Source organism: Falco punctatus (assembly GCF_963210335.1).
Source record: "Falco punctatus genome assembly, chromosome: 10".
NCBI classification, from domain to species: domain Eukaryota; kingdom Metazoa; phylum Chordata; class Aves; order Falconiformes; family Falconidae; genus Falco; species Falco punctatus.
Window position 1 is genome coordinate 32,604,830 of NC_137590.1, and position 13,917 is coordinate 32,618,746.

At 40.3% G+C, this 13,917-nt stretch overlaps 1 protein-coding gene across 8 annotated transcripts in view; it reads right to left on the bottom strand.

Annotated features, from left to right (window-relative positions):
* The window catches only part of ABCC8 (ATP binding cassette subfamily C member 8), a gene marked incomplete at its 5' end in the record, with an annotated part of 82,373 nt that overhangs the window by 36,721 nt on the left and 31,735 nt on the right, over positions 1-13,917 (bottom strand). For all 8 annotated transcript variants that reach the window (XR_013930884.1, XM_080405477.1, XM_080405476.1 and 5 more), the window contains 6 exons: positions 2,680-2,785; positions 2,877-2,952; positions 4,804-4,914; positions 5,147-5,252; positions 9,616-9,761; positions 10,092-10,132. Coding sequence is in view for 7 of the 8 variants with exons in the window: in XM_080405477.1 (XP_080261603.1) it covers positions 2,680-2,785; positions 2,877-2,952; positions 4,804-4,914; positions 5,147-5,252; positions 9,616-9,761; positions 10,092-10,132 (586 nt within the window). The remainder of the gene's footprint in view (positions 1-2,679; positions 2,786-2,876; positions 2,953-4,803; positions 4,915-5,146; positions 5,253-9,615; positions 9,762-10,091; positions 10,133-13,917) is intronic.

A 13,917-nucleotide genomic window follows, 5' to 3' on the forward strand; every position in this document is an offset into this window, starting at 1 on the left:
CGTCAAATTATAAGGACTCTAGATTCACAATGGAGTACATATGTTGCTTTAAGAAACAAATGTTTTTTTTAGAAACAAATTTTTTTGAGAAAACTATTTCTCATTTAGGTCAATTTTCTGATATTATTTACACCAAAAAGACTTATATTATAAACTGCTCCCAGGACTTGAACTGGGACTATTTAAAGCGAGACACTGCCCAGAAGAAATTAGCATGCAATATGCTATAATTATTTACTCAATAACCAGTCAAATCAATACTATTTACCATCTGTTCAGAATGTAAATAATGATTTCTTTATTTTTGCCAATCTCTGACCACATTATAAAATATTTATGCTTAGATGCACTCATCCTGCTTTGGACAAGGGGCAGTAATCTGAGCTGGATCTTCCAGACACACACTGTAACACAAACAACAAATTAAAACTAAAACTGAACTAGTGCTCACTTCTGATTAGCCAATTCCTAGCCCAGGAATAAGTTAAACTTTTTTAAGGTTTTGAAGGAACTAAGTTTTATAGGAAGCAAATAAAGATGGCATGCAGTTAATTATCAATAGAGCATGGAGGCACAGAGGAGAAAAATGACTTGGTGCAAGGTTATCCACCTGACCAAGCAAAGGCTCAGGAATAGAATCCAGATTTCCTGAGCACCAAGTGACATGTCAGCAGGATGTATCCTTCGTCTTCATAGCTGTGACCTTGGAGGAAGGGAAGGGGAAGGAAATCTGGAGCGAAATAATTTAGGGCAATTCTTTAATGTGAATGACTGAAGCCAAGCATTTGTCTCATCCCAAAGAGTGAGCTGTAACAAGGATCTTACTGATTCTGGTGACACATTTTATTGCTTGAGCTAAGGCTACAAGCTCTGGTGATAACCCAGTGAAGACTGCTCTCCTTAAACCTGGGATAATGTCGCATGTACCTGCTCAGGTGTTAGTATTTTCTTATCAACTTAAGGGAGCTGTCATCAGATAGCTTTACACACAGATGTGCAGCCTACACTGACTGCATCTGTCATTCTGAACAGACTAGTGCACATGGCAGCAGCTCTGAAAGATGAGACAAAACATAATCAGTCCCAGTGTAGCTAGCACTTACAGTCCTCAGATTGTTTCGGCCAAAAGCCCCTTTACACATATCTGACAGATAGCAAAGCAAATGTGATAACAACTGAATTTCACCTTGTGACACTTTGGCACATACAAAAGACACGAAAACCAGTTCTGACCTTTACACTGTTGTGTGCTTCTAAACAAGTGCTATTTAAAACCACGGTCTGATCAGAACCATCATGTCGTCTATTTTAGTTTAGCATCAGACATTCAAATTACACTTCTTAATCATGTTATGTCATCTATAAAGAATTACAGCCTTGCTGAAATGAAATTAGTTCACCTCATAAAGCTGCAGGGATCCTGTATGGTTCCTCACCATACTCTGTTTTTCTGCTTAGAGAAGTAAATTTTAACAGACAGATCACCACATTCTGGAATTTTGGCTCCCTTACCAGCTGAAAGGGTCACCTTCCTACGTTTCATTTTCCCCACCTATAAAATAGGGAGCCTTCCTTCCTCATGCTATTACTATTAAAGCATGTGCAATTCTGAGTAGCGTGACTGGCTTATGCATTAAGGCTGGATATAAATATCATCTCTCTACAAACTTGAGAAATCTGAGAATTGTTTCACAAGATCAGTGCAGAACCTACTGGGCAACAGTGACCCTCCATCCATCGGGGTGTGTGGATATGACTTACAGTTGCACTGTTGTTCCTTCACTCCCAACCAGTTGGAAATAAAATTGTTTCTCTAGGTTCTTCTGCAATTTGTCAAGCTTTACCTACAAATAATTGTATCCCAAAAGGCAAAGTGTAGTCTGTATGGCTAGGAAGACTAGTACTGTAAAATAAGCAGGTAAAAAATGTTCACACATTGATCAGATGGTGTACCAGAGATGGTAGTAATTTACTGGAAACCACAAACAGGAGTCTCAATATATTATAGCATCTGTCACCTAGTTTGAGGGTCAAGAGACCAAGTGCTAACAGTTCAGCTGTTGGGAGTTCGGTAGCATTTTTTTTCCCTCCTTTCATGACCAGTACAAAAGCTAGACACAAGTATAATCTGTAACTGGCTGCGAGAGCGCATCTGCTGTGTCCCCTTGGGAGGAGAGGGAAGGACATGGCTATCTCTCTCTTGTCAAATCAGGCAGGATGCACTGCAGGAGCACTCTGAGGTCACTGCCACTTATAAAAAACTCTGCACTCCCCCAGCGCTGGGATGGAGCACACATCTAACAGCACAGCCAGGGACTACTCCTAGAGAGCCAGTACCTCTTCAGAGTTCCAGACATGAGCTCAGGCCTGAAAGCACAAACGCCGTTCTGTAGCAGCCTAACACTTCAAGCTAGCTAATTCTGATTCCAAATTAGCGACGATTTCACTCAGGTTATGTTGCTGGGGTGTGGAATGCCCAAGTATGGTGATCTATTCCTGTGAATGGAACAGACTCCAGCTGGGGGTTCTCTCTGATGCGCTCCCCTACCCCTTGGGGTAAGGTTTTTATCTTGACTATGCCTACAGAATCCCTGACTCCACAAACAGATCCCCAGGATAGATGTTGGGTTTTTTCTGCATTACTAATCAACTCAAGCTTGAATTTTTAAATAGCACTACCTGCTCCAGAATATGTTCCCAGAGATCTTCTGCATCTCACCAAGTATGGCTAGCAAGAGAGACGACTTACCGCAGCCAACTTGTCCTACAATCATTGTCAGCTGACCTGTGAGAGATGAAGGTATAGATAAGCTTACCATTTACCAAATGCTCACAGAAAAACATCTTAATTCTGTATATCTGATGTCATTTTGTACCTTGAGGGATTCTGATATCAATGTTGGACAATGCTGGAGGACCTTCAGGCGTCCATGTGAAAAATCCATTTGTGATCTGTGCCAAGGTAGAGAGAAATAAGAAACAGAAAACCAGCTTTAGAGCTGACTTCTTTTTTCGACATATGAGACACTTGGATTTTCATTACACGGCGCATAGGAAAAGAGTTAGCCTTTGCTCAATGCAGGAAACAGATCTTCAAGTAACTGATTTTGTAAAGGCTGGTAATTCTGATGTGCAAGGATCTCTGAACTCAAACAAGCACAACAATTAGAAAATTATGGAAAATTCCTGTGAAAAAATAAGTTGGTTAGGGTTTCTTTTGTTTTGTTATTTGTAAGGTGGGCACATGAAATAAGTGAAATAATTACAATATGATTAAACTATATACGGTGTCACGGTGTGCTCTTTGCAGACACATTGCAGCACATACAGCAATTACATGGTCCAAATTCCAAGCAGATTTGCCGAACTTTCCACAGAAATTATATGTTGCTGCCTATTAAGAGTATTTTCCTTTGTATTTCTGATATGATTCTTGGATAACCTAGACTTTGCTAGATACAGAAATCTTTTCACTGAAAGAGACTAAAACCAAGAAACGAAGCCTGTTCAGGACTTTAAATGGAGGACATTTCCATGAATACTGTGAAAAATAGGAGATGGGAGACAATTTCAAAAGGCCTGTATTTATACAGGACCCTCTTCTCTTACTTTTTCAGAGCCACTGAAGCCTTCAAAACCTTTCAGCAATGCAAAGTACATTTTTTGATCTGAGTGAAATGGGACATTTTTATCCTACCCTACAGAAAAAGTGATGGAAAACCACCTGAAAAAACGAGCAGAAGAAAGTGCACTGTTCCTCCCTCTAGATTACTGAAGGCAGCCAGAGGATCCTCTCTCGAAAAATGCCCTTTCATGGGCAACAAGGTGCAGATAGACACGAACTGCAGAAGTTCCCTGACCCAGGTGCCACCGCTGACAACGATGTCAGCAGATGGAGCCAAAGATTACAGCTGGTCCTGGCTTTCTGCTCAAGACTTCACAAATACTGTCCTTACAGAGGTTACTGCTCTGGCTTCTCCCAAATATTCCTCTTATTTTCCTGGAAGTCTATTTAAGAAGGAACCTGCACAAAAGCAGCAAGTCAGATGACAGCCCCTAAAAAAAACCCAGAAGTACTACCAGTTGTCCTACTTGGTCCCTTGAAATGGAATTATTCGTTGTCTTCTGCCAGAAATGCAAACGTAATAGCAGACTTCCTAAATAAACACCATTATCACTACAACAGCTCTCACGTTTTTTTATTATTTCTGGGCATCTCCACAGCAAATCAAGAGCAACAGTCTTCAAAGTAGCATGGATAACTTCAATTTTTTCTTCAAAGAAGTTATGTTGGTTAGTTTTTAACTTCATCTTGAAAGGCTACTAGGAATTACAAAAGAGGAAGGGAAGACCCATGAAAAGATTATTTTAGGAATGTCTAAACCAAATTCTTTTCAATTTTCTTCACATCATTTTTCTGTACCGGCACTGGAAGTGGAAGAAAGAGCCTGGCATACACAAAAGGCAGGATTAGATGATGCTTCAAGGTTCCTTCCAACCTGGGCTGTTCTATGTTCTAAGTTGGAAATTTTTGTCATGAGAACAGGACTAATGGCTTGAACACTTCAAATAGAAAATTGCTGAGTGAAATATAGAGGAATATGCACAACTAATCACAACATAGATATTAGTAGTCAATTCTTAAATTGGAAGGTAGAAAAAAAAAAGGTGAAGGTTAATCTGTGACGCGAGCACAAGTGTCTGACAGTTCACATCAAAATGAATTTGGAACTGCCTTCAGAATATTGAAGTGACTATTAATGAGCTATATAGTAAGTGTTATTAGAGTGACCTTCATATCACCTTTACACAAAACTCATCTGCTTCTGTGATGTTAATGGGTCTTCTCATGTGAGAACTGTAATTGTTCCAGTCCTCCCTGGCAGGCCTCTTGCGGTTAACAACTTTGAGTGGCTGTGCAAAATCAGAAACACAGAATAAGCAGTAATTAGTGGCAGCACCAGCAAGATGTCCTAAACACAAGCAACCGTCTTATGACCTATACAGTTCAGAGCATTAAAAAAAAGTTTTTGCAAGATTTGCAAGAATCACAAAAAATAATCAGTAGGAAATGGAAAAGTAAAAAATTTATTCTGGGTACAAATTACTCCAGCCAATTCACCTGCAATTAAACAGCATTACTCACCACCGCTTGGTATTTGCTGTGATTATCTCCACTTCTTAGCTCTGAAGATTTATCATGCTCTTCTCCAATTTCTTCACTTGACAGGAATTCACTCAGTTTCTGCACGCTGAAGGAGAAAAAAAAGAATCACACCTCACCCTGGAAGGCAAAACTTTTGTTCACCACAATGTTTATCACTGAGCATCCCTTTTAGTACTGTCTGCTGCGTAGTGTGTTTTCATTTTGTTACGGGTGTATGAAAACGCACAACGAGAAATTACTGCGAGGAAGCTGACAAAATTTGCCCTGTTGTCTATTAAGAGCTACGGTCTGTACAGATGCTTCTCAAGTCTTGTCTTTTCTGATACCACCAGAGCAGTTACACAAAAGATTTTTTCAGACGATCGGTGGCATGCAGACTAGCTACAAAAGCAGCTCATTTTGAAACCACATGCTGAAGTAGAATTGCTGTCATTTATGTTACTGAAGTGCTGCACAGTCAGTTCTACTGAACAGTCTTATGAACACTAGCAGTCTGATGAAACCTGTACCAAGCAGCTATGATGAAATATGAAGTGCATGAGGTAACATAATAAAGGAATATACCTTAACAGACAGTGTTCAACAGACGAGATATAAAAGGAAACCTGACAACCAGCAACAAAGGAGAAGGCATAAAATCTTCACAAGCTGCTTAAGATTTAATTAGCTAAGAGATAATGTGCCTTTATTATGACATGTAATAGATCATGCCATCAATTTTATCTCTGTACCTGACTTTATAAAACGTATGTCTAATCTACACACAGGGACAGCAAATGAAATTTGCAGAGGATGTGAACTGAATCATGAACTGAAAATCAAAGGGATTCAATTAGCTGGAAATAAGTTAATTACCAGTCTCCAAAATAATAAACTGCCAGAAGGCCTTAAGTTCCCAAAAAAACATTTATGGTCAAGGACTGAAAAAAACTCATTTCGGTATTTAGCCTTAGGCTAACTAGGGAGAAACAGGCAAAGATGCCACTGTAGCAGAGTGATATGTGGCTGCTGTTAGTGTGCAAATCTTAAAAAAAAATGAACCCCCCAGCATTTATTTTGCATTCCACTGCCAGGGATTTCTTCTTCAGGAGACTCAGCTTCCTCCAAGAACCTCTTGAGATACCCCACTGGTGCCAGAACAGTGCTTGGACCAAGGCATGACAGGACTGCCTGGGGCAGGCTCCCTGTACAGTCAGCACTTGCCCTGCAGGTAGCAATGGAAGCCACCTGGGGACTCCCCAGGACAGAACTGGTTCTACATTTTTTCTGTCAACCTGCCCGCTCGCTAATAGCAGCTGAGGAATAAGAGATACATAGCAGCATAGATTTAGCTAGATCAGATACCACAATCTAAGCAACTGCAAAGGGGGAGAGTAACTGTTTGGGATGGGACAAGAGGAGTAATATCTAATTCAGGCTAAGTGTTGGACCAAAATTCCTCAATGGGAAAGTCCGTTATCTTAAAGGAAGAAATCAGAAGCCCCATCACTATTAGAGATATTTATATCTATTTGCACAAAGCTCTGGAAAACAGGGCTAGGATTTTTTTGTTCAGAGAACCAGACATTTACAAGAACATTTTAAATGTCTTAAAATGGACCAAATAATGATTTAGATGCAGCCTATATGGAGTTGGTATGCAGCTGCACCTACATTCTTTACAGAAAAACTATATTGACATTTGAATAATTGCTCTGAAGGTATCAAAAGCAGATAAACAAATCCCCTGGGACTCTACTCCAGGGTCTAGAGGAGGAGGAAGAGAAGACAGCAAACATATTTTTGGACCACACACACCCAAACAAGACTGTGTCTCTATTAAGTCATTCAATACTTTGATTTTACTCTCTTCTCTCTAGTTGTGTATCAAGGTGGCTGTACTCTAAGTGCTAAGGCTTCTCCCTGCAAGCCATCTGCCTGATGCTCTGCTTAATTCTGAAACTGCTGCTCCTGCGGCAATTACTGAGGAAACACAGTACAGCTGTGAGAAAGTCTTTTGTTAGAGGAAGCAACTCATGTTTCAGGATGCCACACTGTTCTACACTCTTAAAGATTAAAAAAAGTATGTTCTCTGCAGAGCTCTAGCTGACATCAGTTTCACTAGTATGCCAGTATCTCCATGGGGGAGCTTATTTTTAAGCCACTGAATAGATCTATTGATTGAAACATGGTTATTTGCACAGCTGAACGGAAAAGCTGTTTCATATTAAACCAGCTAGATACATAATGCACTGTTGCTACTTGACCTTTGCCGATGGAAAAGTGTACACTGTACCTACCCTTTGTCCTTGAAGACCTCACATTTAAGAAATACATCAACTGGCTGCTCAGTTCTAATTTTCAATGGCACAAACTCTACACATTAAAAAATACTTTCCAAAGAGATAACAGAATTTCTCACCTTCCTAAAGAAGCTCCCCCTCTCAGAAGCAAACACCTTAGCACTGTAACTTGGAAAGTTTGCAGAGGCCTTATGTGGAACAGAAGCTTTATGTCTGTTTTACCATTGGAATTGATCACACTGTTGTTCTGATAGTGTCAATGACAATCTGTGAGGATGCTTTGCAATTGGGCATATGTGTAATGACTAGATACTGACGAGTTTATTTGTGGAAATTATTGTCCCTAATGGCCTGTGGCACCAGAGACTATAGCAAATATTAACAGAGCAGGGGTTGTGAAGTGCCTAAGATGCAAAGCCAGTAACACCCACTTAGCATCCTTCCTGTGGGGGTTACACTACTGGATCACCTGCTTCACTTAATTCCTTTCTGTCACTACAGGAGAAGCTGCCTTGTACCCTTGCTAAAACCAGTTAGAGTATCTCAGCCTAAGGAAAGCTAAAGTACAACTTTATCAGGTTAGGTTACCTTTACCTGATCTAACTGATCAGCTACTTATTAGCAGGAAGGTGTAACAGCAGGACACACTTACAGCAAGTAAATATTAGCTTTGCTCAACTGGCACAAATGCTGCTTTCCAAAAACTGGCTGCTTTTTCACATTTATCAAACTATTTAAATAAGCACGTGTTTGCATGGGTTGAAAATATCTGGCACATGCTTCCAAAGCACTGCACTGACGGATGGGGTACTCAGAAGACACATCTAGAACAGCACCAGCAGTGCTATGGAGCGACGCACTCTGGACCACCACCTGTGTTACTGTGACACAGCCAGCCAGGGAGACAAGGACCACGTCAACTTTGTTATCAAGCTTGAACCGCGGGATTCCTGTCTGCATTACAAATGGCAGGGCAACAGCCTGCTAACAAGAAGATAACTACAAAATAACTCATGAAGAACTCCCAGCTAGCAATAATTAGTACTTGGCTGATACCAATTGCTTCAGAGTTGTTCCTGCAGCATTAACAGGCACACAACTCATTTACAAAGAAATCCTTAGACAAGCCAAAATAAATGCCCATTACCAGTGCCAGTGCAGGCACCCAGACATTTTGCTGGCTGCAGTCTTAGTGTGACAGCTTGCTATGACTCTAGGGACTACAGCGGTGGCTGCAAAACATTTCATGCCAGCTGCTGATGCTCTCAGCTTTCACACTTGTTAAGGGAGAGGACACAGCTGTGACTTTGCACTGTCAGGAATTTTGAAACAGCGAGGGCAACTGAGCCTCCTGCGGCAGTCTCCTTTCCATCTTCAAAGTGACACAAAGGCAATTAAGGAAGGGCTGGTGTCCAATACCTGTCCCATAGCTTAGACAAGCTCTGCAGATAGCTATACTGGAGGTCACAAAGAGGTCCTAACAAAGCAAGAAGCCCAAACTCTGCCTTCCTCCCCTATCAGTCAGGCAGAGTTACACTGCAGAGGAAAAAGCATGAAGATGTTTTTACACGAATCTGTTGATACTCAGAGTAAACCTCCCAGTGAAACAGCAGTTCTACTGGCTGTTATTTCAGGTTTTGAACACTCAGACTAACATGTCCATAAGAAAATAAAAATACATCATGTTTGTAGACACTTAGTCATTAACTTACTCTCACACTTAACAGTGGTTTTTCTGGCACTTTGTTTGTTAATTTAACTCTCCACCAACAGGTGACCTCTCAGGCAGAGAGGCAGAGGCTGAGCACACCCCAAGAGATACACACTGGAACACCTGTGCTTCTGCGATTGCCTTTTTCCCTTCTACGTGCCTGATGGAGGGAAACATTTGGGTGATTTACAAATCTAAATCTTCAGTAAGTTTTCATATCTTTTCTTGTTACCACACATATGTTGTATGCAATACCAATAGAGCTCAACCTATTCTACACAATGAATTATTAGATGTGGACCACCTAATATTGGTTGTGACAACTGTTATCTGCGAAGAACTTGGCTCACATGCTACAACCATGCCATTTCTGAACTTACAACTGTACAATGAGCAATAAACATTCTCAAATGTTGGAGAGGTGGTAGCAAAAATATTAATTTTACAGTTCTCACCTTACTAATGCTTTGACAGTGGATCTAACCACACTGGAGAGCAGGAACAATGGAGACACAAGAATATGAAACAGGGAGATGGAGGCAAATGCTACTGATGGGGAGAAGTCAGCCTTTCTTGTCAGATGAGCATGGACCACAAATGTCTACAAAAGAGATTTGTTATTTCAGTGAAAAAAACCCCACCATCATTATCAGCATTTTGTCATAAAGAAGGAAACGCGCAAAGACTTCATATTTCATAAGGATTTCATTTACAGAATCTCAGTTTATACTTTCTGAACAGTTTGGGGGAGCGTTACATACTCCAGGCTGCTTCTGGTCACAGATGACAAGCAGGCATTCTCCATTCTCCCCCAAACAAATTGCAAATGTGTAGCAGGTTTGCACCCTGTTCTCCTCCTTCCTCATTTCCAAATCACATATACTTGAAAACGCAGTTACAATGAACACTACTTGGAAAAGTCCATACTTACTATAAGCACAGCTGCAATTGGTATTGCTGCATTCATAAAGACTGTGAAGGAAAACACAAAGGAACATTTAGAAACAATTTCCATTCAGGCATGCTATATGGTAAAATACTACTAGCACTCATTTGCAATGGCATTTTCTACGCTTAACATAGGAAAAATGCACAAGTATCTACTACGCACATCAGTACACTGTTCTAACACGCCTGCAGTTTATTTCTCTTCATGTCATCAGAACAGACCGAACCCAGCAGTGCACCCCAGAAAAAGACAATCGATCTACTGGTTTTGAGCTGCCATCAGCTCACACACAGTTCAGGCCAGGGGTGCTGCAGGTCTCTGCCTCGTGAGAGGCAGAAAGGCTGAGCTGGTACAAGGTCTGGGGGGCACCCTGAATACCTGACAGTGAGACAGAGGGGGACCCGCCAGAGGCTGCACAGGACACAGCGCTGGGGCTGCCCTGCGGGCCGGCTGCACACCTCGCTCTGCCCCATCCTGCAGCCCAGCGGTGGGACCTCCTGGCAGAGCCACTGGCACGTACGTCCAGTTGTGACCTACTTCTCGGGCACCACTTCTGAGGTACAGAGCTTTGTGGCCCCTCAGGTTTTGGGATGCAGTTCAAAGGGTAGGGAAAGATTGACAAACCTGCACTGATCATTGATTTAGCTTATTCTTTTGGAGGATTTACTCATAATTACTCCTGCTTTGTCAGGGTTGGCTTGTGTGTACATCTTTGGGAAGTCAATACAAGTTCTAACAGTACCTAAATGCAGTAGAGCTTCGATTTTAGCTGGGCCTTGAGTTATTAAAATGCAAACAATGAACCAGTTTCCTCCCTGACCTCAAACAGTGTCTGCCTTGGTACCCTGGACTCCCTCACTATGGCAACTCACACACTATAGCATTCAGAGGTTATTCAACCGATGGGTGGGGGGAAGCAAGCAAATACTATTTCTGTATAGGGAACCCTTCTACATAAGGCAGGAATATGGGTTGAGAATGAAATAATAACCAGTTCTCCATCTGGGAGCTTGAGTCAGAACCAGAGCTACGTCTGTCCCCTCCATTGCAACCTGAGGATATTATTTAATCACCACTTTCTCATTTTGACTTTCACTCAACTTAATTTCATTAAGTAAACAACACAGAGAAAGAGTACACAATCTACAGCTAAAATAGAATTAAAAGATCGGTACAAGTGTAACAGAAAAGAAAGAGGCTAACCACTTCTTTTCTTGCTTAAACTGGGCTGTGCTTTTCTCCTACCAGGCACAGCCAACGTTCAGACAGTAAAAGCACTCCCCAGTTACTTTATTTGAAGTGGAGTGTCATCATTTGACCCACAAATACTTCCGGCTGATTGGCTTGGCCATCCTTTGCTGGGCATAAACCCCCTGAAGAATATACCATATACAGTATACTTAACATACCACCAGACATTGCTTTTGCCTACATTTAGAAGATCTTTAATGAAACCTGTAAAATACTTCTAAACTCAAGCTTAAACAAAACAGCTGTGTTATTTCACATAGCTCTAACTCCAACTAAATGACAGAGGGGAGTATCTGAAAACATAGGTATGTTTGTGTATATAATTGCAAAATAAAAGCTTAGCCTTTGAAAGACTAGAACGTATTAAAGCCTAGACATTCAGAGTTTACTTCTCACCCTAAGGAGAAAAAAAATATGTATTTTTCTGAGGGAAATGTTCTTTTCTGTCTTGGAAAACAAAGTGGCTTCAGTTCAGACTTCCTCCTAATGACTCTACCTCCTGCCCAGTTCTCACACTTCGTATAAACTTGAGGTAGTTACGGCACAGAAATTTTGATAAAGGGCAACTTGTTGCCTGTAACTATGGACTTCTTAATTCCACTAAATCCTTGCATTTGCAGTTTGCCTTTGAGGCTGCTGTAGTACACGAGTTTGCTTTTATGAATGAATCTGAGGAGAGAAACTATCAAAGCTGATAAACTTCTCAGAGGTGGATTCTGCTCTTCTGCTGTCTACAGTATGAGATCGTACCTGTCAAATGTGAAGCTGGCTGGATTAAATATACTGTAGGGTTGCCCACTGCAGGGCTTGGGTCACTTGGCGGCTCCCAAGAAGTCGATCTGATTTTTGCTATTATGTGACATCACAAGTACAGCCAAAGACTTCACTGCCAACTTCTTTCAAGCAAACAGATAAGGCTTATTGAGCCACTAGAATGTTTTTTTTTGTTATTTTAAAAAATTATTTTCATTTTTTCAATTAAGCAAGTGTCCAGCATAATAAAATGTTTTCTAAGATAAATTTATTTTGCAGCTAAGACTTTTGGTTTAATTAGATTTGGTCAAAAGTACTTTGTTACTGGAAAAAGGTAGTCTGAAAATTGGGAAAAAACATTTTCAGTTGTTTCTGAATATTTTAGGATAGCAACTACTGTTTCTTTTCCTGTGAGAAAGCCTGGAATTACTTTGCTTCTGACACATTAAGCAAAAATTCATAGAAACAGGAAAACCACTCCATTCTTTCTGTCTTTCCTGAATATATAGCATATACTAAATCCTGTAAAACTGAGCATAGGGTGATCTTACTCATCAGTATGAAAAAAATTACAGAGGAATCTTCTTTGCTACAGTTAAAGAAATCGCTGCCAAAAATCAAAAGGTGTCACTACAAACTTTGCAACCCAGCTTTGATTCTGGTGGGTACCTTTCATTAAGATTATAGGAAGAGCTAATTTCTAGAATAGCTCTTTTAGTACACATGAACAATTCCATATACACACAAACTGGATCCAGACCCAAGGGTGAGGCAGAGGAGATCCAATTTCCATGTGGTCTTGAAACGGAATTTTCTTTCTGTCTAGCCAACACTGCCCTGAAACTTGTAGGTATATTTTCTGTAATCCAATGCAAATCCATTCCTCATGAACAGAAGTAACTCCAACCACAGTCTTTCATTCATGCTAATATAACTAAGTGTATCTAGAAAAGAATTCCAGAGTCTTTTCTAAACTGTATGTTAAAAAAAAGGTATATATAAATATCTCATTTCTGCTTTCTTATTGTTCCTCTTGATCAATAATACATACAATCTTGGTCATCTGCCCTTTAAATTTTTTTTCTTTTAATAAATATATGAAATTATATATTCACTACAATATTAGCAAACACGTTTTGTGCTGATTATGCCTACTATTCTACTTATGGTAAGAAGAAAGGAAAGTTCTGTATTTATGCTCCTTTTTTAGTCTCCTAAAGTCCAAGTTTATAAAGATCAATATAATTTCTGCTAAAGACAGCGGGTGTAAGGAACTCTTGGGCTGAAACTACAGGAATCCTTTATAAGCCAAAATGATATGCACCGTCAACATAACAAAGCTGCGCTGGTCTACCCCAGCTGAGAAATTAACTGCTGTATCTCACATACACATAAATATCACACATAATACAAAACAAGAATGCAAATGCAAACATTAAATCTTTCAAGAAGCATCAGTAATATTTAGAACAGTTCTTAATAATACAAGTTCTTACTTATGTCACTATTTCTTTACAGAACAGTCAGTACTCTTGGGATGACTAAGCCTTCTCCTAGCTGTTACAAATGATACTGTGAGGACTGGAAATCAAATAAGCCTCTACAGCTCCTTCAGTCCTACAGCTGAACCTGTGGCCCTGACTATAAATAGATTTTAATGTCACATGTCACACTGCAGACAAAGGGAGCCCGTCTGTGTTGATCTGGGTGTAAGATGGAGTTTCTGGTCACACAATCTACCCCAGTTAAATTGTGGTTTATGTCAAAATGGAAACTACTTTTCAAGCACAGAGCGCTCAGGATC